Consider the following 23,731-nt stretch of genomic DNA (forward strand, 5'->3'; position numbering starts at 1 on the left):
GATAGAGTGACTGAGCATGCATCCAGGTGGGTAATATAGGTAACAGCAGAAAATGATGAGAAGAGACCAGAAGGCAGACTGTTGTGTCTTCTGGTCTTGTAGCCCATTTCTGAAAGCTCACATTTAGAAAAAGGAGAAAAGAAGGAGAATCAGAAAGGAAGCAAGGAAGTAATCCAAGGGATAGAATAGGAACCAAGAGAGTCAGAGAAACAAGGAGGAGAAGTTTCAAGAAACTGACAGTGGTTAACTGTGCAAAACGAATTGAGGAAGGAAGACGCGGACGAAAACAGGACCTTTAAGTGAGCAGCGAGGATACCATGACAGCATTCGACAGCATTTTCACCAGAATGGATAACATCTCTGCCTAAGCACAAGTTGAAAAAGCAAGTGGGTGTTGGAATCGCCCTGAGCAGCTTTGAAGTGCTATACTAATAAGGTGGTGTTGATTTTAGTGTTGTCATAGAAACGAAAAACATGCAGGAGAACTGAAGCCACTTAAAACTCCTGACTCCAGCCCATCACGTCCCCTTGGTTTGTTGTGAAAGATGCCAATAAAAACAATGAGAGGGGAGGAGCTAATACAGATTTCTTCCTTTAGTTGTGGTCCCCAAGTAGAAATCTTACACTCTATCTTGAGAAGGAAGCCAGCACCAGCTCTGACACCAAAGTTCCTCACAGCACAAATGGCTGTCTGACCCGAGTTCCTTATTCTCTTGCCATTGGCTGATACCCTTCATAAAATACATTTTGCTGTTTTGCTTTTTTTTTAAAACAAGCAAACTGAATTACTTGGAGGAGGAAGACAGCAGAGACGGAGGAGACAGAGCCAAGGCAGCTGAAAGAAAGCAAACTCAGGTGAGCATTTTTATCTTTGCCCTGTTAACTTGTTAAAAATTGTGCTTTGCAATGCTTCATAGGAAGAAGAATAATTTTTAAAAGTAAGTTAATTTTGTTCTACTATAAACTTTTTTCTACTACATGGTACTTTAAAAAATATTGGGAAAGTACAAAAAAAGTAGAAGGAAGCAAAAACCACCACTGAGATAGCTGCTATTGATATTTGGGGGGTTATTTCTTTCCATTTATTATGTGTGTCTACCTACGATTTTAGTTAATTTTGGTAGTCATGCTTGTACACAATAGATAGGTTTATATTCCTTTTTTCCATTACAGCATACATTTTCCCACATTGCTGTAAATGCTTTATAATCATAATTTAAAATTGCTACATAGTATTACATGGAGGAAATTTTCTGTACTTTGCCCAAGCATTCCCCTATATAGGGTCATATAGCATCTTTCCTTTTTTCATAGAGTGGGTCATTTGATAACATAAGGTATATATATTTTTTTCCTTTCAGAGTCTTGTTTTTTGAGGAGAGGAAGTTAAACTTGAGGATGTAGATTTCAGCTCTCAGTTTTACTGAGAGGCACAGTGAAAGGGAAGGTGTGTATGAGACCGTGTGCTTATAATCTGCTTGTGACCCTTTGGGGACCTCAGCCAGCGGTTCTCAACTCTGGCTGTACGTTCCATCAGAATCACTTGATTCTGGGGAGATTAGAAACTTATCTTTAGAATAATTGAAAATTAACTTTGGTGAGGAGCCACTCATCTGTTGTTGTTGCTGTTGTTTTAACTTTTAAAAATTTCTCAGGTGGCTCTAACAGGTGAGAAGCATAATAACAACCAACCTAGGTTATCTGTAGTATTTCTCTCTCTCTGACCCATGCCTGAAAGCTATACAGTTTAAGGGAAAGGGGATACACTATCAAGCAAGCTGTCTAAGTCTCCCTTTCAATACTGCCTTCACTGTTTACAAAATTCCTTCACATACAGTCATTCATTTGATTCACATGACTGCTGGAGTGTGTAACTCTTACTTTAAAATAAGAAAGTGAGGCCAAGAGGACACAGGATCTTTCCTAGGATCGAACCAGAACTGGCCCAATCTGGTTCAGTTCAGGGCACATACATCTTGAGTAATGGTTATTGTAGAAAAAAATTGTTCAAACTTTGTTATGTCTATATAATTGAATATTCTTTTAGCTCTTTATAGGACATTGACATGTAATAGTTATTTACATGACAATGATCATGATTTAGCAAGAAGAAAAAAGCAAGGTTACAAAATAACATTAAAATATGGACTCATTTTTGTTTGAAAATATGTAGATTTGAAGAAAAGTGAAAGGAAGTAAAGGCACAAGCATTTGTATGTGTCTGGTTGGAGGTAAATCTTATCATTTAAGTTTATTTCAGCTGGTATTACGTTACTTTTTTTTAAACCACATTCATTGCTTGTGTAATAAAGATGTGAAGTAAATTGAATGGAATTGTTCTTGTCTTTCTGGTTGGCTCTTCCCCAGATACAATGGTACCAACTCATTTTACTTGGCTGTAAAGAAGCCTTTCTTTTAATTCTTGATGAGTTTTGTTCATACTTGTCACAAATAATTCCTGTTAGTGTTAGCTAGCATGTTCTTATTATTGTTAGCTAGCATCACCTGGAAACTTACCAAGTGTCAGACATTGAGTTAATTGTATCAGTTTTCCTCATCAATGCCCAGTCTTCCCTCTGTGGATGAAGGTCTTGAAGCACAGGAATAAGAGTGACCAAGAGGCAGCGCTGAGGCTCAAACCTAGGTCCCCTCTAACTCAAAACACATGTTTTCATTCGTTATACCCTCTTTCCTCCCTGACCTGAGGTCATCAAGGGTACCCCGCGTCATGTACACATCACTCATTGGGGAAGAAAGTGATGTATTTTTTGTGGTATACTCATTGCGCTGGACGGAGAAGGCAATGGCACCCCACTCCAGTACTCTTGCCTGGAAAATCCCATGGATAGAGGAGCCTGGTGGGCTGCAGTCCATGGGGTCGCTAAGAGTCGGACACGACGGAGCGACTTCACTTTCACTTTTCACTTTCACACATTGGAGAAGGAAATGGCAACCCACTCCAGTGTTCTTGCCTGGAGAATCCCAGGGATGGGGAAGCCTGGTGGGCTGCCGTCTCTGGGGTCGCACAGAGTCAGACACGACTGAAGCGACTTAGCAGCATTGCATTAGAAAAGACCCTGATGCTAAGAAAGACTGAAGGCAAAAGGAGAAGAGGGCCACAGAGGATGAGATGGTTGGATGGCATCACTGACTCAATGGACATGAGTTTGAGCAAACTCTGGGAGATAGTGAAGGACAGGGAAGCCTGGTGTGCTGCAGTCCATGGGGTTACAAAGAGTTGGACATGATTAGTGACTGAACAACAACAACATTGCTATATGTCAGGATCACCTTGGGCATTTGAGTATCTCATGTGTGCTCCAGACTCAGGGACTCCTGCTTTCCTAGTGTGTCTTGCTCACCAGACATCTGAGGCAGGCTAATCCCCCAAGGCTAAATCTGGAAGGTAGAAGCCTAACAAAGGATTGTACAATGACCCAGTGAGCTCTGGTTTATACAGCAGCCAAGATGGGCAATGTTGAGAAAGTCAAGAATTGGCCTGGGTTTATCAGCTTTTCTGTAGAGCCATATCAAATCCACAACAGAACCCACAGCACTGTATCTATGGTGTTCTCACAGAACTGCCCACTACTTCTTTGTGCTGGAATTACTTATGTGTGAGTCTCATTCCTTCTGCTGGATGAAGAATGGCTGAAGATGGAGTCTCTGCAGACAGCCTAGTACACAGGCTCCATTAAGAATAAATATTGTTTATCGCTAAGTCGTGTCCGACTCTTTTGTGATGCCATGGACTGTAGCCCACATGGCTCCTCTGTTCAGTGGATTTCCCAGGCAAGAATACTGGAGTGAGTGAGTTGCCATTTCCTGCTCCAGAGGATCTTCCCAACCCAGGGATCGAACCTATATCTCCTGCATTGGCAGGCAAATTCTTTATCACTGAGTCACTTGGGAAGCCCTAAGAATAAACGGGCAGGTGTAAATACATTAATTCATCAATGAATGTAAACTTTAGTTAACAGCTTCTTTTTATCTCTGTGGAACCTATTAACCTCTTTATGTGAATTGACCCATGGAGAAAGTGGTATAGTCTTGGACAATCTTTAAAGGAAAACTTCTCTGGCTTGGTGGCAGTAAGGGCTGACCCCTTGGACAGAGAAAGTAATGGAAGCTGGAACAGCAACCTGGAACCAAAGAATCTTAAAGTTGGAGCATCCTCAGGAAGAGCCAGTGTTAGTGCAGAAGCTTTTTACATCTTCAGTGTTTCAAGAAGAGGTTTTAAAGAAGCAAGCAGATCTGAGGAAGAACAAGAAGAAGAGGGGATAGGTGGATAAGTCAGGGGAGGAGCAGCAAAAGGAAGAGAGAGGAAGAAGGGGTAGGAAGGGGAGTCTGTTTGCTCCGGACGTTCATCAAGCTGGGAGAATCGAAAAGGGTCCAATCCACGCTTATTATTTCTATTGCATGTTATGAAAACAAGAATATGTTTATCATGGAAAAAACAAAACACCATTCCCCAAGTAAGTGCCTTCCTGTGGGATTATGGTTTTATCTTGTTTGTTCCTCTAGCACAGGAAACACAATCATCTACAAAATGCTTGAAGGCATCGCAGATTCTTTGAAATAAGTTTGTTTCTTTTTATTTTGAATCTTACCTCAAGTAGAACTTTGTTCTCTTGCAAATTCTGAGAGATTTGAAAGGGACTCCTTTTGTTAGTTGCAGTGGACGTTATTGGCCCAGAGTCAGAAAGACTATTTGCAACCCTCAGAGATAAAAAGAGAGTCACCTCCTATGATGTGTGGGTGTGTTTTGCAACCTTCCTCTTGCCTATAGACCATTGACCTGATATATTCCTGTCCCCGATGGCTCAGCAGGTAAAGAATCCATCTGCAATGCAGGAGACACAGAAGACGTGTGCTTGATCCCTGGATGAGCAAGATCCTCTGGAGGAGGAAATGGCAACCCACTCCAGTATTCTTGCCTAAAAAACCCCTTGGATGGAGGAGCCTGGTGGGCTACAGTCCAAAGGGTCGCAAAGAGTTAGACACACAACTGAGGGGCTAAGCACTCACATGCATTCCTGTCCCCAGATCTTAGATTTGAACTTCAGAGACAAAAAGTTTGTGAGGAAAAATGCCTGGACATCAGTTCAGTTCAGTTGCTCAGTCGTGTCCGACTCTTTGCGACCCCATGGACTGCAGCACACCAGGCTTCCCTGTCCTTCACTATCTCCCAGAGTTTGCTCAAACTCATGTCCATTGAGTCAGTGATGCCATCCAACCATCTCATCCTCTGTGGCCCTCTTCTCCTTTTGCCTCAGTCTTTCTCAGCATCAGGGTCTTTTCCAGTGAGTCAGTTATTCAGTTCTGTTGTAAAAGACCATTGAGAATTTTTCTTCCCTGGAAGATATCCATCGTGAAACACAAAATGAGCAGGGAGTGGGCGAATCATAGCTTCCTTTGCTCACTCACTGGTTATTTCTTTGTGCACATTTATGGCCACGAGCTATGCCAGCGCCCAGGATACAGCAGTGACAAGCAAGGTGTTCTTGCTTCGGTGAGTGAACACTCTGCGGGGTAGGGATAAACAGGAGCTAGTGGCTACCCTGTGGGTGGTGTGAAGACAGGAAGCACTGGAACAGCCAAGACCCAGAGGGCTCAGAGAATGCTCTTTCTAGAAGTGATTCTGGGAAGAAACTTGAGGCTGGTAAGAAAGAGCCTGGAGTAGGAAATGGCAGCCCACTCCAGTATTCTTGCCTGGAAAATTCCATGGACAGAGGAGCCTGGTGGGCTACATACAGTCCATAGGGTTGCAAAGAGTCAGACATGACTGAGCACACACACATATGCAAATAAAGGGCCAGGTGAGGAACTGGAGTTCAGACTAAGTAGGTAAGACAGAGTCTGGTGTGTTCAGAGCATTGAACTAAGTTATGAGGCTGGAGTGGATTTTTTTTCTGAGGACAGCGGTTGAGAGATGACAGCCTGTCGTGGGCAGCCTTTAGAGGGCCCCTGGGTGGAAAAAGGGGCTGGTGGGAACCTTGGGTAACAAGGGCAGGCCTTCCTTGAAGGAGACATTGGGTGGCAGGACGATCTGGGGTTGTGGGCTGAGGGGTGGGGGGAGCCGGCGGTGGGCTTTGTCCTTTGACCTCTCCCTTTTAGGTCACCCATGTCCACTGTCCCCCAGGCTACTGGCAGCTGGTTAGGACACCTTCCTGGACAATTCTCCTGATTTTCAATTTTTTTGAGACCTAGGAAAACATTTTCTTCTTATCCTTTACAGCTTTCTTACTTTCCTTTACAGCTTTCTTACTTTCCTTTACAGCAGGGGTAACCCTAACCTCCTAACCTCCAGGATCTAATGCCTGATGATCTGAGGTGGAGCTGATGTATGTAATAATAATAATAAACATAAAGTGCACAGTTAATGTGATATGCTTGAATCATCCCAAAACCATCACCCCCCACCCCGATCCACAGAAAAATTATCTTCCATGAAACCCATCCCTGGTGCAGAAAAGACTGGAGACCACTGCCTTACAGTTTTTTTACCATTCTTTACAGGTTTCCTGCACCTGGCGTACTATTTTCCCCCTGGCAGCAGCCAGGCTTGCACAGGCTGCTGATGCCTTTAAAAGTGTGTGATGTGCAGTCTCCGTGCAGCTGTGGGGGGTCTTCCATGGTGTTGTCTCCCTGGCCCTCTCAATGATGCCGAAAGGCTGAGTACTTGCTGAAAATGCTCAGGCCACCTCTAAGAGCTAGAGCTAGGGTTTGGCTCCTGTTGGGATTTACTCCCCAAATTTTTCTATGACTTCATCCCACCACTGTATTCTGCCAGGAATCATATGATGCTTAACTGCCTACCTTGGTCAATAATTCCTTTGCTCCAAGAAGTGAATTTAATAATGGAAGGTGAAATGCTAAGGTGGAAGGGGAAAGACAGAGAGGGAGTTTTCATTTGAGTAAGTGGGCTTTAGGGGAGCCCCTGTGTCGTGTCTCGTAGTCACTTGGATTGTGGACAGCGAGAGTCCTGATGCTGACGCGACCCCTGTGAAATTACTGAGGTGAGTAAGGCAATGGCCTCTGAGATCACACTTGCTGGTTTTCTGTCTTTGGAATCAGAAGACTTGGAAATCAGAGGCTCAGCTGCAGAACGCGTCTGTGACGTTTCTTGGGTGTTTCTTAATATTTCTTGGATCAGAAATTGGGTTAATAACAGATACTTCCAATCTTCATAGCCTGACGAAGTGCATCAGAAAACAATTTTTTAAATGCTCAGATTCTTTGTGAAATTAAATCCATAATCAGCTTTGTTGCTGCTGTTGCTCAGTCACTCAGTCGTATCCAACACTTTGCAACTCCATGGATTGCAGCACACCAGACCTCCCTGTCCCTTCCTCTTTCCCGGAGTTTGCCCAAGTTCGTGTCCATTGAATCAGTCCACTGATGTGAGCCATGCATCTCGCTCTCAGAGGCAGAAAGGCCCCTCAGTGGCTTGGGTGTTAACCCTCCCCTAGGGTTCAGTCCCCTGGGATAAACTGTTCTCTGGAAGCATTTTTCTCCTCCAAATAGCACATCAAATAACAAAATTAAGGTGTAGTTCTCCCCACATATGTCCACAACCCATGGGCACCTTTGGGCACAGGGAAATTCTCGAGAGTGGAATTTCGGAAGAGAATGTGCAAACTGACTGATCAAGTGAACAGAGCAGGGACAACTGGTCGGCAAAAGAGAGAGAAAAGGCAGCTATTGCTAACCCATCAGCAAGAAGCTGCGACTCAAAGGAGCTGACATTTTGGCAATGCCATTGCTCTCCAAATTGTCACCTTTCATGTATCCGTGCTGATCTTTGCCCTGATGGTGGCCTGGCACCATGCTTCTTCTCGAGGTTCTTCTTCCTGCGTCTTGCGGTGGTGAATGTCATTGACCACACACTCTGCATCTGAGGCAAGTTCTCCTTTTGGTGGCAGCAGGCCACAGCTGCTGTGCATCGCATATGCACCCCACCCCCATGGGGCCTGACACACAGTATTTCAAGCAGCCTGAGGCGGAGTCCAGGCAAGGAAGGTTCTGGTGGCTCCCAGGGCTTCCATCCTTAGATCAGGAAGATCCCCTGGAGGAGGGCATGGCAACCCACTCCGTTATTCTTGCCTGGAGAATTCCACAGACAGAGGAGCCTGGCAGGCTATATAGTCCATAGGGTTGCAAAGAGTCAGAAACACAACTGAGTGACTAACACTTTCCCCCTTCCTGTTTGCCGAATCCTGTGGGGTTCCTGAGAAATCTGCAGAGAGATGAAGGCAGGCCAGGCAGCTTCCTTATAAAAGAAGCCAGTGAGAGGAGGCACTTATAAGCAGGAAACTACTCAGGGCATTCAGCCTCCCACAGGGGCCCTCCGCCACAACGATTCCCACCCCTGCTGCAAAGACTCACTCAACTCTTCCCCTGATGACAAAGAGACCAGATCCAAACACTGTTCCTTGGGTCTTCAAGCTTCCCAGGAACTCCTGGAAATTTCATGAAGGGCACACTGACTTTTCTGTCTGCTGAGCCCTGGAGCAAGTCCGGTACAGTTTGATTGGGATCTGGGAGGAGAGGTTGGGCCTTATGAGCTTTGTAACTTGCGCACATGAACTCCTAGGCAGAGGACAGGTAGGAGACAATGAAAGTCGGGCCCTGGAGGGGAAGCTTCAAGGTCATCCTATCAGGCCCAGGACTCTGGTTGAGGGGTCCCACTGGGCCCCAGATCTGTTAAACAGACTGGAGAATTTGCTCCTGTGGGAACTTCCCAAGCCCTAAATGCTATTTAACACCTACTGGTTTACAGCTGATCCGCTAGCACCTCTTTCACCGACAGTCTGACATCATAGCTGTGAAGTGTGGGAGGAAAATGGCATTTGGCAGACAAAGGACCATTAGGCTGGTGGTACGGGAAAGGATGGGAGGGACTGGCACTATGGGACAGACGGGGTGGAGGATCAGAGCGCCAGAACACTCCAAGATGCTGACTCCATAGAACAAGGCTCTGAGTTCACTCATCTGCCCTCTGTTTATTGTAGAAGCCCAGAGACCAGCTCAGTTCCTCATTCAAAAGATATGGTAATCTCAGACCTGTTCGTTTGTATTTCTGTTTTGATCTGTAAGCTTCTAATTCATGTTGCTGCTAAGTCGCTTCAATCATGTCCGACTCTGTGCGACCCCATAGATGGCAGCCCACCAGGCTCCCCTGTCCCTGGGATCCTCCAGGCAAGAACACTGGAGTGGGTTGCCATTTCCTTCTCCAATGCATGAAACTGAAAAGTGAATTCATGTTAGCCCTTGAAAAACTCTAAAAGTATTAATACAAGACTGTTTCTGGGAGGCTAAAGAAGTGTCTCAAGCTATACGTTTCCACCTGGACATTTGGAGCCTGTTACAACTGAGGGCTGAGCTAGCAGGGCTGGATTTCAAGAACAAGGCACTCACTGGGATTTCTCTATTTTGGAGGGTATATTAGCTACCACTCTTGGGCCTCTGGGATTTTGAGGCTGTAAAACGTTTCAATCCAGAAGGTTGAGTCCTCTTTTCACAACTTCAGGGAGCTAAGTCTGTGAACTTTTGCAGTAATAACAGCTAATGATACAGAAGGGCTTTCCAGGTGGCTCAGATAGTAAATAATCTGCTTGCAAATGCAGGAGACCCAGGTTTGATCCCTGAGTCAGGAAGACCCCCTGGAGAAGGAAATTGTTACCCACTCCAGTATTCTTGCCTGGAGAATTCCTTGGACAGAGAAGCCTGGTGGGCTACAGTCCATTGGTTTGCAAAGAGTTGGACATGACTGAGCTACTAACAATTTTAATTATTTAATTCTTCCCTGGTCTCTCAGACAGTAAAGAATCTACCCTCAATGCAGGGGACCTGGTTTAGATTCCTGAGTTGGGAGGCTACCCTGGAGAAGGGAATGGCTATCGACTACGGTATTGGTGAAATGATGCTGAAAGCTCAGCATCTGTGCACTGGAGCTGAAATGAACCTTGGAGACAAAGTTTGGGGTGAGGTACAAAAGAACAGCTTTATTGCTTTGCCAGGCAAAGGGGGCACAATGGGCTCCTGCCCTCAAAACAGTGTATCCCAGCCCAGAAGGATTTGATGAGGAGTTTTATAGCAAATGATTCAAGGGTGGGAGTGCTGATAAGATTAGTGTGTGTCCAGAGCCTACACTCCTCTAATCTGGTCTCAGTTCAGTTCAATTCAGTCCCTCAGTCATGCCCAAATCTTTGCGACCCCATGGACTGCAGCAGGCCAGGCCTCCCTGTCCATTGCCAATTCCCAGACTTTACTCAAACTCATGTCCATTGAGTCAGTGATGCCATCCAGCCATCTCATCCTCTGTCATCCCCTTCCCTCCTGCCTTCAATCTTTCCGAGCATCAGAGTCTTTTAAGATAAGTCAGTTCTATGCATCAGGTGGTCAAAGTATTGGAGTTTCACCTTCAACATCAGTCCTTCCAATGAACACCCAGGGCTGACTTCCTTTAGGATGGACTGGTTGGATCTCCTTGCAGTCCAAGGGATTCCCAAGAGTCTTCTCCAACACCACAGTTCAATAGCATCAGTTCTTCGTCACTCAGCTTTCTTTATAGTCCAACTCTCACATCCATCCATCACTATTGGAAAAACCATAGCCTTGACTAGATGAACCTTTGGTGGCAAAGTAATCTCTCTGCTTTTTAATATGCTATCTAGTTTGGTCATAACTTTTCTCCCAAGGAGTAAGTGTCTTTTAATTGCATGGCTGCAATCACCATCTGCAGTGATTTTGGAGCCCAAAAATATAAAGTCTGACACTGTTTCCACTGTTTCCCCATCTACTTCCCATGAAGTGATGGGACCGGAAGCCATGATCTTCGTTTTCTGAATGTTGAGCTTTAAGTCAACTCTTTCACTTTCCTCTTTCACTTTCATCAAGAGGCTTTTTAGCTCCTCTTCACTTTCTGCCATAAAGGTGGTGTCATCTGCATATCTGAGGTTATTAATATTTCTCCCGGCAATCTTGATTCCAGCTTGTGCTTCTTCCATCCCAGCATTTCTCATGATGTACTCTGCATAGAAGTTAAATAAGCAGGGTGACAAAATACAGCCTTGACGTACTCCTTTTCCTATTTGGAACCAGTCTGTTGTTCCATGTCCAGTTCTAACTGTTGCTTCCTGACCTGCAGACACATTTCTCAAGAGGCAGGTAGGTGGTCTGGTATTCCCATCTCTTTCAGAATTTTCCACAGTGTATTGCTATCCACACAGTCAAAGGCTTTGGCATAGTCAATAAAGCAGAAATAGACGTTTTTCTGGAACTCTCTTGCTTTTCCACGATCCAGCGGATGTTGGCAATTTGATCTCTGGTTCCTCTGCCTTTTTGAAAACCAGCTTGAACATCTGGAAGTTCACAGTTCATGTATTGCTGAAGCCTGGCTTCGAGAATTTTGAGCATTACTTTGCTAGTGTGTGAGATGAGTGCAATTGTGTGGGAGTTTGGCATTGCCTTTCTTTGGGATTGGAATGAAAACTGACCTTTTCCAGTCCTGTGGCCACTGCTGAGTTTTCCAAATTTGCTGGCATACTGAGTGCAGCACTTTCACAGCACTGTCTTTTAGGATTTGAAATAGCTCAAATGGAATTCCATCACCTCCACTAGCTTTGTTCGTAGTGATGCTTTCTAAGGCCCACTTGACTTCACATTCCAGGATGTCTGTCTGGCTCTAGATGAGTGATCACACCATCATGATTATCCGGGTCGTGAAGATCTTTTTTGTATAGTTCTTCTGTGTATTCTTGCCACCTCTTCTTAATATCTTCTGCTTCTGTTAGGTCCATACCATTTCTGTCCTTTATCGAGCCCATCTTTGCATGAAATGTTCCCTTGTATCTCTAATTTTCTTGAAGAGATCTCTAGTCTTTCCCATTCTGCTCTTTCCCTTTATTTCTTTACATTGATCGCTGAAGAAGGCTTTCTTATCTCTTCTTGCTATTCTTTGGATCTCTGCATTCAGATGCTTATATCTTTCCTTTTCTCCTTGGCTTTTCACCTCTCTTCTTTTCACAGCTATTTGTAAGGCCTCCCCAGACAGCCATTTTGCTTCTTTGCATTTCTTTTCCATGGGGATGGTCTTGATCCCTGTCTCCTGTACAATGTCACGAACCTCATACCATAGTTCATCGGGCACTCTATCTATCAGATCTAGGCCCTTAAATCTATTTCTCACTTCCACTGTATAATCATAAGGGATTTGATTTAGGTCATACCTGAATGGTCTAGTGGTTTTCCCTACTTTCTTCAATTTAAGTCTGAATTTGGTAATGAGGAGTTCATGATCTGAGCCACAGTCAGCTCCTGGTCTTGTTTTTGTTGACTGTATAGCGCTTCTCCATCTTTGGCTGCAGAGAATATAATCAATCTGATTTCTGTGTTGACCATCTGGTGATGTCCATGTGTAGAGTCTTCTCTTGTATTGTTGGAAGAGGGTGTTTGCTATGACCAGTGCGTTTTCTTGGCAAAACTCCATTAGTCTTTGCCCTGCTTCATTCCTCATTCCAAGGCCAAATTTGCCTGTTACTCCAGGTGTTTCTAGACTTCCTACTTTTGCATTCCAGTCCCCTATAATGAAAAGGACATCTTTTTTGGGTGTTAGTTGTACAAGGTCTTGTAGGTCTTCATAGAACCGTTCAACTTCAGCTTCTTCAGTGTTACTGGTTGAGGCATAGACTTGGATTACCGTGATATTGAATGGTTTGCCTTGGAGAGGAACAGAGATCACTCTATCGTTTTTGAGATTGCATCCAGGTACTGCATTTCGGACTCTTTTGTTGACCATGATGGCTACTCCATTTCTTCTGAGGGATTCTTGCCCGCAGTAGTAGATGTAATGGTCATCTGAGTTAAATTCACCCATTCCAATCCATTTTAGTTTCCTGATTCCTAGAATGTCGACATTCACTCTTGCCATCTCCTGTTTGACCACTTCCAATTTGCCTTGATTCATGGACCTGACATTCCAGGTTCCTAGGCAATATTGCTCTTTACAGCATCGGACCTTGCTTCTATCACCAGTCACATCCACAGCTGGTATTGTTTTTGCTTTGGCTCCATCCCTTCATTCTTTCTGGATTTATTTCTCCACTGACCTCCAGTAGCATATTGGGCACCTACTGACCTGGGAAGTTCCTCTTTCAGTATCCTATCATTTTTCCTTTTCATACTGTTCATGGGGTTCTCAAGGCAAGAACACTGAAGTGGTTTGCCATTCCCTTCTCCAGTGGACCACATTCTGTCAGACCTCTCCACCATGACTCGCCCACCCTGGGTTGCCCCGCGGGCATGGCTTAGTTTCATTGAGTTAGACAAGCCTGTGGTCCTAGTGTGATTAGATTGACTAGTTTTCCATGAGTATGGTTTCAGTGTGTCTGACCTCTGATGCCCTCTTACAACACCTACCATCTTGGGTTTCTCTTACCTTGGGCGTGGGGTATCTCTTCACGGCTGCTCCAGCAAAGCACAGCCGCTGCTCCTTACCTTGGATGAGGGGTATCTCCTCCCGCCACCCTTCCTGACCTTCAACGTGGGATGCCTACTCTAGGCCCTCCTGCGCCCGCACAGCCACCACTGCTTGGACGTGGGGTTGCTCCTCCGGGTCGCCGCCTCTGGCCTTGGGCGCCGCCCCTGGCTTCCAACACCGGGTGGCTCCTCTCAGCCTTTGCCCTTGACCTCGGACGCAGGGTAGCTCCTCCCGGCCGCCGTCCCTGGCCTCGGACTCGGGGTAGCTCCTCTTGGCCGCCGCCCCTGACCTCGGACTTGGGGTAGCTCCTCTCGGCCATTCCTGCGCCGTCACAGCCTGGCACTCTAGGCCGCTGCCCCTGACCTCGGACGTGGGGTAGCTCTCGGCCACGATTAGCGCGCCGGGCGCCACCGCTGCCGCCTGTACTTAGTGCACCGGGCCTATCTCTCTAAAGCAGTGCAAATTATGCTGTCAATTTATTTCCTAATTTTCTTTGAATTTGCCTCTTCTCAGCTTCGTGTCACATACTTACTTTGTCTGGCTGATTTTTAGAGCCACATGTATGGTGTAGTCAAGTGCATGTTTTTAGGGGCAGTAAATAACAAAGTGTCTTAAAGGTTTCTTAAAGGAAAGCCGTGCACTGAATGGAATTTTGGATTTGAGTTGGCCCCGCTTTTAACCTATGACTCTTAGTTAAATGAGGCTTCTAGGAAGCGTTGTTGTTTAGTTGCTCAATTGTGTCCTTTTTGTGACCCCATGGACCCTATCAGGCTCCTCTGTCCATGGGATTTCCCAAGCAAGAATACGAGAGTGGGGCTACCATTTCCTCCTCCAGGGGATCTTCCCAATCCAGGGATTGAACCCACATTTCCTGTTTTGCAGGCAGATTCTTTACTGCTAAGCCACCAGAGAAGACCCTCTAGGTGGGGGGTTTGTGTTTTCCTTTCTTTAGCTTTCCAAGGATGAAGATGCTCTTCGAATCAAAGCCCCAGCTTCTGTAGCCTCAGCCCCTCTCCCTCCCACTGGGGCAATTTGACAGCCTTGAGGCACGCCTGCTCCCTCCCCTTCACCTCCAGCCCCTCTGGGGCCCAGAACACATCCCAATCCGAGGCAGAGGACTTGAAGTAACTCTGGTACTCTCCTTACCCTTGGGGTTGATCTCTTCCTGATATGATGCCTTGATTCTAAAACTGAGCATCTCTCTCATTCCTGAGATTCGGTCCCCTTCTCAACAAAGGCAAAGGGCCCCTCTCTTGGCATCCCTGGCCCAAATCTCTGCGCCCAAGGTGTTGTGTGGCATTCAGGTTCTCCCGCAAAGACTGGGGCCTGCCTGCAATGGCCAGGCCTCCTCTCAGGCCCAAAGTCCTCTCTTTCCATCGTGGCCTGGCAGTACAAGTGCCTCGCTGCCAGCCAATGGACCTTCCCTCCTGAGTTCTGCCTTCTTCCCCAATTGCTCAAAAAGTTCCTCTTGCCAGGGGCTCTTGTTGGTTCCCTCATACCCATCAGTATCCTAGGGAGCAACTGCTACCATCTGGTTTTGCTCTTCTGTCCATGCTCATACCTGCTGGGCCCCATGCTCAGCATCTGTGGCTCTCCTTGCAGGCTCACTGCCCCCAGTGATGGAGAGGATAGGGTGTAGGGCCAGACTGCCTTCCTCATTGCAAGTCATAGGGATCCTGTTGGTCTTGAGATGGGAGAAGCAGTTTTAAGGTCTTTATGGTTAAAACATTTAAGGACTTGATTGCCCTCAAGTCTATTTCTATTATTTTAGATCCTTGTCTGATATAAACTTTTCCTAAGATTCTATCCAAGTTCTGGCTCCAAAGTCAGGGCCATATGGACAGGACTCTGTCCTTTTCTAAAAAGGCCATTGGTAATAGAACACATGGGCTTCCCAAGTGGCTCAGTTGTAAAGAATTCACCCGCCAATACAGGAAAGGTGGGTTTGATCCCTGGGTCAGGAAGATCCCCTGGAGAAGCAAATGGCAAACTACTCCAGTACTCTTGCCTGGGAAATCCCATGGACAGAGGAGCCTGGTGGGCTACAGTCCATGGGGTCTCAGGAGAGTTAGGCAGGACTTAGCGACTAAACAACAAGCCATGTAGGACATCACAGTGCATTAGAGTTCCCTGTGCTACACACCGTGTTCCCAACAGTTGTGTATTTTGTACATCGTATTGATAGTGTGTATGTATCAATCCCAGTCTCCCAATTTCTCCCACTCCACCCCTTTCCTCCTTGTGTGGGCATGCTCAGCTGTGTTCGATTCTTTTCAGCCTCAAGGACTGCAGCCCACCAGTCTCCTCTGTCCACGGAATCCTCCAGGCAAGAATGCTGGAATGGGTTGGCATTTCCTCCTTCAGGGGATCTTCCTGACCCAGAGATCGAATCCATGTCTACTGCATTGATAGCAGTAGTAGTAGTGTTAGCCGCTCAGTCATGTCTGACTTTTTGCAACCCCATGGACTGTAGCCCACCAGGCTCCTCTATCCATGGGATTCTCCATGACAAGAATACTGGACTGGATTGCCATTACCTTCTCCAGAGGATCTTCCCAATCCAGGGATCGAACCCAGGTCTCCTGCATTGCAGGCAGATTCTTTACTGTCTGAGCTACAGGGAAGATCATTGATAGGCAGATTCTTTACTGCTGAGCCACCAGCAAAGCCCCGTGTGTGTGTTTTTTGTTTGTATGTTTGTTGTTTGTTTTGACTGCGCCACATGGCTTTGGGGATTGACTCTGCGACACAGCAGTGAAAGCGCTGAATTGTATCCACTAGACCACCAGGGAACTCCCTGCAGTACTTTGTTAAAGAGCTGTAGGAAATCAATACAACTCTCATTTCACCAAGTAACGGATGCTTAGAAATGCTCATTCCCCCAATAGTAAGTGCTTCCAAATTTCCAAATTTCATTGACTCTAACATAAAAGGTAGAAAGTGAAAGTGAAGTCACTCAGTTCAGTTCAGTTCAGTCGCTCAGTCGTGTCCGACTCTTTGCGACCCCATGAATCGCAGCACGCCAGGCCTCCCTGTCCATCACCATCTCCCGGAGTTCACTCAGGCTCACGTTCATCGAGTCCGTGATGCCATCCAGCCATCTCATCCTCTGTCATCCCCTTCACCTCCTGCCCCCAATCCCTCCCAGCATCAGAGTCTTTTCCAATGAATCAACTCTTCGCATGAGGTGGCCAAAGTACTGGAGCTTCAGCTTTAGCATCATTCCTTCTAAAGAAATCCCAGGGTTGATCTCCTTCAGAATGGACTGGTTGGATCTCCTTGCAGTCCAAGGGACCCAAGAGTCTTCTCCAACACCACAGTTCAAACGCATCAATTCTTCGGCACTCAGCCTTCTTCACAGTCCAACTCTCACATCCATACATGACCACAGGAAAAAGTCGTGTCCAACTCTTTGTGACCCCATGGACTGTAGCCTACCAGGCTCCTCAGTCCATGGGATTTTCTAGGCAAGAGTACTGGAGTAGGTTGTCATTTCCTTCTCCAGGAGATCTTCCCAACCCAGGGATCGAACCCAGGTCTCCCACATTGCAGGCAGATGCTTTACCATCTGAGCCACCAGGGAAGCCCCCAAAGTAACTTCAGTTCAGTTTAGTTCAGTTCAGTCACTCAGTCGTGTCTGACTCTTTGCAACCCCATGAATCACAGCATGCCAGGCTTCCCTGTCCATCACCAACTCCCAGAGTTCAACCAGACTCACATCCATTGAGTCAGTGATGCCATCCAGCCATCTCATCCTCTGTTGTCCCCTTGTGTTCCTGCCCCCAATCCCTCCCAGCATCAGAGTCTTTTCCAGTGAGTCAACTCTTCGCATCAGGTGGCCAAAGTATTGGAGTTTCAGATTTAGCATCATTCCCTCCAAAGAAATCCCAGGGCTGATCTCCTTCAGAATGGACTGGCTGGATCTCCTTGCAGTCCAAGGGACTCTCGAGAGTCTTCTCCAACACCACAGTTCAAAAGCATCAATTCTTCAGTGCTCAGCTTTCTTCACAGTCCAACTCTCACATCCATACATGACCACTGGAAAAACCATAGCCTTGACTAGATGGACCTTTGTCGGCAAAGTAATGTCTCTGCTTTTCAATATGCTATCTAGGTTGGTCATAACTTTTCTTCCAAGGAGTAAGCATCTTTTAATTTCATGGATGCAGTCACTCTTTAATTCCAGACATTTGAATCTTGGCTTGTTGATCTGGCCCATTAAGTAGGGATCCTCTTCATCTATCAAACTCATATTCTAGATAAATTATATAATAACAGCAGCATTTCACAGGGACAGTTTTATAGAACATTAGTTCTGTGGAATAGTAGAATGTTTCAATGTGCAAAAACGTTTTCAGAGTAAAAAAATAAATAAATAAAGAGGGACACCCTGTATTAATCAGACTTGGTTTTTTTTTCTTATAGGACCTCCTAGAGCTTTGACATGTGTTATGAATCTCCAAGAGAGGGATACTAAAGCTTGCTGTGTCTCTCAGGCTGATTTGAACACAGAAGCCTTTCCTTACACAGAACATCTCATGGAATTCGTAGTTTGTGGAAGATACTTTGGGAAGTGCTGAACTAAAGAAAAGACTTTTTTTTTTTACATCATTTACATACCAACCATGTTTTCTGAGTTGCATCTTCACATCAGTCTCTGAAGGAGAATTGAAAAACATATTTGCTGTATCAGAAATACATTTACAAAGCATCCATTTGGGTAAGCTAATTTAACTAACATTTTACCATACTTCTTTTAGAAGTATCATTCTGTGAATTCTCAGAGTCAGTGTCTTCTAGTCAAAGGCCTTTATGAACACCCCTGTAGTTGAACAGCATTGAGTTTATTGACTTGTTGTATCAAGGAGAATGCACACCATGGGAAATCAGAATATCTCAGGAAGAGGGTGTTGGAAAAGAATTCTTGCAGGAATTGTGCTTCTGTTAGGTAATTTGGGGCTTAGATTAAAAAATGGAGGACTTTGCAGAAACAAAAATGGCTATTAGTTCTTATAAAAAACTCTGTAAAATAGGGACCCGGACTACGATACCTAGACAATGAAAATATGTCTCCCCAAGCCACTTGTTTTTTTCCTTAGACATCTAGAAGTCTGCCCCTACCTCTGCAGTTATGGGCTGTCCTGTAGTATTTACATAGGTAAGGCAAGAAGTGTTCAGTATAAATTTCTCTTTGACTAGAAAAGAAGAAATCAAGAACCATGTGATTATCCATGACAACTATGCCTAGTAAATTTACATTTAAACCAATGCTTGGTCAAAGATAAAAAAACCTGCACACTTCTAAGAGTGGTAAGACAGATTGTGTTCAATAATATACTATTGCAATTTTTTCAATAATATACTAGTCCAACATGAACTGAACTCAGAAGTAACTGGATGTTTTATTTTACTTATTTATTAAAAAAAATACTTACTTATTCATTTATTTGGCTGTACCAAGTCTTAGTTGCAACACGCGGGATCCTTATTGGATCCTATGGGATCTCTCACTGCTGCGCTTGGACTCTCTAGTCATGGATGTATGCTCAGTAGGTGCAGGGCGCAAGCTCAGTTGCTCCATGGCATGTAAGATCTTAGTTCCCTGACCAGGAATCAAACCCACATTCCCAGCACTGCAAGGAAGATTCTTACCCATTGGACCACCAAGGAAGTCCCTGGGTGTTTTAAAAAGAGAATGAGAGAAAGGAGAGGAGAGTGAGTGAGCAGGGGCTCAGGAGAGTCAGGGAATTTAAAAAATTACAAATAGGAAGGAGGGGTTGGGTCCAAGTGGAAAGTATCTGGGTTTTCTAACTGGTACTTAAGAGACTGGGCTCTTACCCTCCCACAGAGGCTTGAGGCAGAGGCCCTATGTCCAGGTGTTGGCTGGAACAAACACTGAATTCTTTTGGCAGCCTTGAGATTTCTCAGGCTATGTAAGAAGGGGTCATCCTTGAGATGCAGTCTTGAGTTGTTCATAACTATGTTAGTGTTTTTATGTTAGTTGTTACTCAAGTCAGCATAAGTCAAGGTTGACACCTGGTTGACAAGAGGATTCAGAGGAGCCTGGCTAGAGTTTCATCAAGAAGAGAATCTTTGTCAGCTTCCAGAGCAGAAGATGTGTAATTGATGACTTTCTCCAGGGTCAGAGACAAGCTTCAGATGATCTTCATCTGGGCCCTGGGCAAGAGTTCCCCTAGTCTGAGACTTCAGCTTCAGTCAAATAAATGAATGGTTATTCTGCATTCTAGAAGTTTATCATGAAATGAAATGAAACATATAGTAAAGACAGATGGTAAAAGGATAAGCACATGGTAAGACATAGCCAATATTTTTTGATTCAAGTTTCAAAGAAAAGCTAGTATTTCTCTCTGTTTCATTAAAACCTGAATAAATGTAAGCAATGAAGCAATTTTTTGTATCTGTTTCTTTTTGATTCAGCATGGAAAGAAAACTTGTGTCCTTATCTCCATCCATCTCCGCATCAGAAATGGAAATTAACAGCACCTTCAGCGATCACCATAGCAACAGGAACTGCACAGCTGAAAACTTTAAGAGAGAATTTTACCCCATCGTGTACCTGGTAATATTTATCTGGGGAGCCTTGGGAAATGGCTTTTCCATATATGTTTTCCTGCAACCTTATAGGAAGTCCACATCTGTGAACATTTTCATGCTCAATCTGGCTACTTCGGATCTCTTGTTCACAGCCACACTGCCCTTCAGGGTGGACTATTACCTCAGAGGGTCCAATTGGATATTTGGGGACCTGACTTGCAGGATTATGTCTTACTCTATGTATGTCAACATGTACAGCAGCATTTACTTCCTGACTGTGCTGAGTGTGGTGCGTTTCCTGGCCACCGTTCACCCCTTCCGGCTCCTTCATGCCACCAGCATCAAGAATGCCTGGATTGTTTGTGGCATCATATGGGTCTTTATCATGGCTTCCTCAATAACGCTGCTGAACAATGGCTCTGAGCTGAAGGGCAATGTCACCTCGTGCTTGGAGCTGAATCGTGATAAAGCTCCTAAACTGAAGACCATGAACTACATTGCCTTGGTGGTGGGCTTTCTGCTGCCCTTCTGCACGCTCAGCATCTGCTACCTGCTGATCATCCGAGCTCTGCTGAAGGCGGAGGTCCCAGAATCAGGGCTGCGGCTTTCTCACAGGAAGGCATTGACCACCATCATCATTGCCTTGGTCATCTTCCTCCTGTGCTTCTTGCCCTATCATATACTGAGAACCCTCCACCTGCTCCAGTGGGAGGCGGATACATGTAGCGACCTGCTGCATAAAGCTGTGGCCATCACACTGGCTATGGCGGCAGCCAATAGCTGCTTCAACCCTTTGCTTTATTACTTTGCTGGAGAGAATTTTAAGGACAGACTAAAGTTTGCACTCAGGAAACATCATCCACAGGAACCAAAGTGCTGCTTTCCTTTCTGTGTGTGGCTGAAAAACGAAACAAGAGTGTAAGGGGTTCTTGGGCAAGGCTGCTCCTATGTCTTGTGTCCACCTTCATCCAAAAGACCATGTATTTACACCATTCCCAACAAAGGTCGATTCCCAAGATTTAATTGACCGTGATTTTATTATAAGACCTACTTCAGATTTTTCATTAGGTGTATCTTCAGTGTTTGAGCCTCAATAAGGAGTACAGCAGGAAAAATCCCCTTTAGAGTCTTGCAACCAGAAATGTCAGACAGGGAGAACATGCTGAGCACAGTGGCTGCTGCTTCTCATCAAATTCTGTATCAGTCAGATCTCTGGCCCACTAGGCATTCTAAATGCTTAGTTTTAAGACAACCCCAACGTTTCCAGCTTCTCTTGTTCCTCGTCCTTCTTCAAGCTCCTGTTGTTATTCTTGTTCAGTCACTATGTGTCCAACGCTTTGCGACCCCGTGGACTGCAGCATGCCAGGCTTCCCTGTCCTTCACCGCCTCCCAGAGTTTGCTCAAATTCATGTCCACTGAGTCAGTGATGATAACCATCTCATTCTCCTGGGATACAGCCAATTAACAAAGCTACTGGAGGCCCCAGAACAGATAAGAAAAGCATCCTTAGAATTCAGGGGAAAGATTGTGAAGAGGAAATCTGCCCTCTAACAAAGCAGAGTCAAGGTCCCAACAAGAACTGAGGGAGGAAAACAGAGAGAAGCCCTGGGACAAGAGAGAAAAGGGAAAAAGAATTTCATTTTGCACTAGGAGAGGATTTCTAGTGCAAAATGAAAATGCAAAGGCAAAAGCTATGCCTTCCTCTTGTCAGGGGCTTAGGAAAGACAGGAAGATTAGGAGAAGGATGCCCTCAGGGTGGAGGGATTACGGGTAGAATAGGAAAGAAGGGGGTCAATTTTACTCTTGAGATTTGGGTTCGGGCTGTTTCCTGCAGTTCTCATCCTACAAGTTAATCCATTTGGATGGGATAAACCTCCAGAATCAAGGAGATGGTGCTGAGGGTTTGGTTGGGCACTCAGAGAGAGGGTGAGCTGGAAGGCAAGTTGCAAAGATTGTGGCACCGCTGAAATTCCATGAAATTCGATGAACATTTTGACAGAACATGAGAAGAGTGGCTTTCTTCTGAGAGAGTGTAGAAAAGCACTGGTTTGTGGGAGGCGGGGTCCTGTCTGCCCACTGAAGCAAAACCAAGTTGACCACCTACTGCCACCACCATGATCACTGTACTGTCAACAGTCGAGTGCCCTCTCTGTGCTGGGCACAGGCACTCTGCTGTCCTGTGCTTAGTCACTCAGTCATGTCTGACTCTTTGTGACCCTGTGGACTGTAGCTGTCCTTGGGGATTCTCCAGCAAGAATACTGAAGTGGATTGCCATGCCCTCCTCCAGGGGATCTTCCCAACCCAGGGACTGAACCCAGATCTCCCACATTGCAGGTGGATTCTTTACCAGCTGAGCCACCAGAGAAGCCTGTGCAAGGCACTACTCATTCATTAATCCCACTTAACCCTCACGCCAAAGCCCTGTATTTTCATTTGACAGATGAAGGAACTAAAGCCCAGAGAAATTAAGAATTTTGTTCAAGTTCATACAGCTCCACAAGAATTTTAAAAACATCTGTACAGAGGGGTTGGCTGGGTGTTTCACCCACCGCTCCCCTGGCAACCCTCCAGGGACATTACTTGAACGTCTTAAGTGAGAGTTTTCTTCCCCCATCAGGTACCTACCCCTTCTCCCTCTCATGAAAAGACTGAAGGCTGAAGTTTCTCTCTTTGGAATTGTCAGCCCCAAGATAGAGTGGAGGGTGGGAAGGAGGTGGTGTTCTGAAACTAGGAAAAGACAGAGGGAAAGTCCTCATAGTGAACAGAAGCCTCAGAGTTCTTCAGTCACTCAGCTGCCAGAATGCTAAGACTCACACCTTGTCAAGACAGATGCCTGGAGGACCCTCCTACAGGACAGCAGTCAATGACTACTACACATCGGAGAAAAGGGCCAGAACATTAAAAAGCAACAGGAAATTAGAGGGTAGATAGAAACATTTTCAGTATGAAAAGTCTCAACATTTTCAACACCTTCACATCTTTTAACAGAAAGCTACAGGAGAGTTTGCTTCTCCAAAATAAGAGAGTAAACCGAGATAAAGGAAAACATGACATCTAGAAAGCAGAGACTCCAACACAGGATAAAGATGAAGAAAATTCCTAGGACGTTGGTGTGCAGCAGAAAAACAAGAAACTGATTGATTTACATGTGTTGGAGAGATTTATGTCTTTCTTGGATAGTGTGGAATGAACTGGTAAAAATACACAGGAAAACAGGCAAGTTAAAAGACAAGACAATTATTAAATACTAAGGGGAAAGAAACTGATGTTCAAGAATGGAAATAAAACCATAGTACTCTACATGTTTCAGCTGTGAATGATATTTACATGGAGAATATAAATAGCAAAATACTGTGATATAATTTTTTTCAGGAAATGAAGGAGAGAGGTTGTATATGTGGAGGGAGGGGTATAAGAAATCTATGTCCCTACTTTTTATTACAGAAAATGCATGATAACTAAAGCTAAAGAATGATAACAACCTGTATAAAAATGTTATTTAACAATAGAAGCTAAAGCCCAGAATAAACAGTAAAAATGATTGATAGGATTGCCTTTGGAGAGAAGTTGGGTATGGGAAGATAGGGTGGGGATTTCTCTTTTCCTTTTAATAACTATTTAACTGTCTAACTTGTGACTATGTATTGCTGAAATAAAATAAAAATTAAGTCAAAATTAAATTTTAAAATTCA

General features: G+C 45.0%; 1 protein-coding gene across 1 annotated transcript; it reads left to right on the forward strand.

Annotated features, from left to right (window-relative positions):
- Positions 1-784: 784 nt before the first annotated feature.
- Positions 785-23,097, forward strand: CYSLTR2 (cysteinyl leukotriene receptor 2). The gene is made up of 3 exons (XM_052650337.1): positions 785-855; positions 19,922-20,956; positions 23,028-23,097. The coding sequence occupies exons 2-3, from the start codon at positions 19,923-19,925 to the stop codon at positions 23,095-23,097; spliced, it is 1,104 nt and encodes a 367-aa protein (XP_052506297.1). The 5' UTR covers positions 785-855; position 19,922.
- The last annotated feature ends 634 nt before the right edge of the window (positions 23,098-23,731 follow it).

The sequence above is a fragment of the Budorcas taxicolor genome, chromosome 12 (assembly GCF_023091745.1).
Source record: "Budorcas taxicolor isolate Tak-1 chromosome 12, Takin1.1, whole genome shotgun sequence".
NCBI lineage: Eukaryota > Metazoa > Chordata > Mammalia > Artiodactyla > Bovidae > Budorcas > Budorcas taxicolor.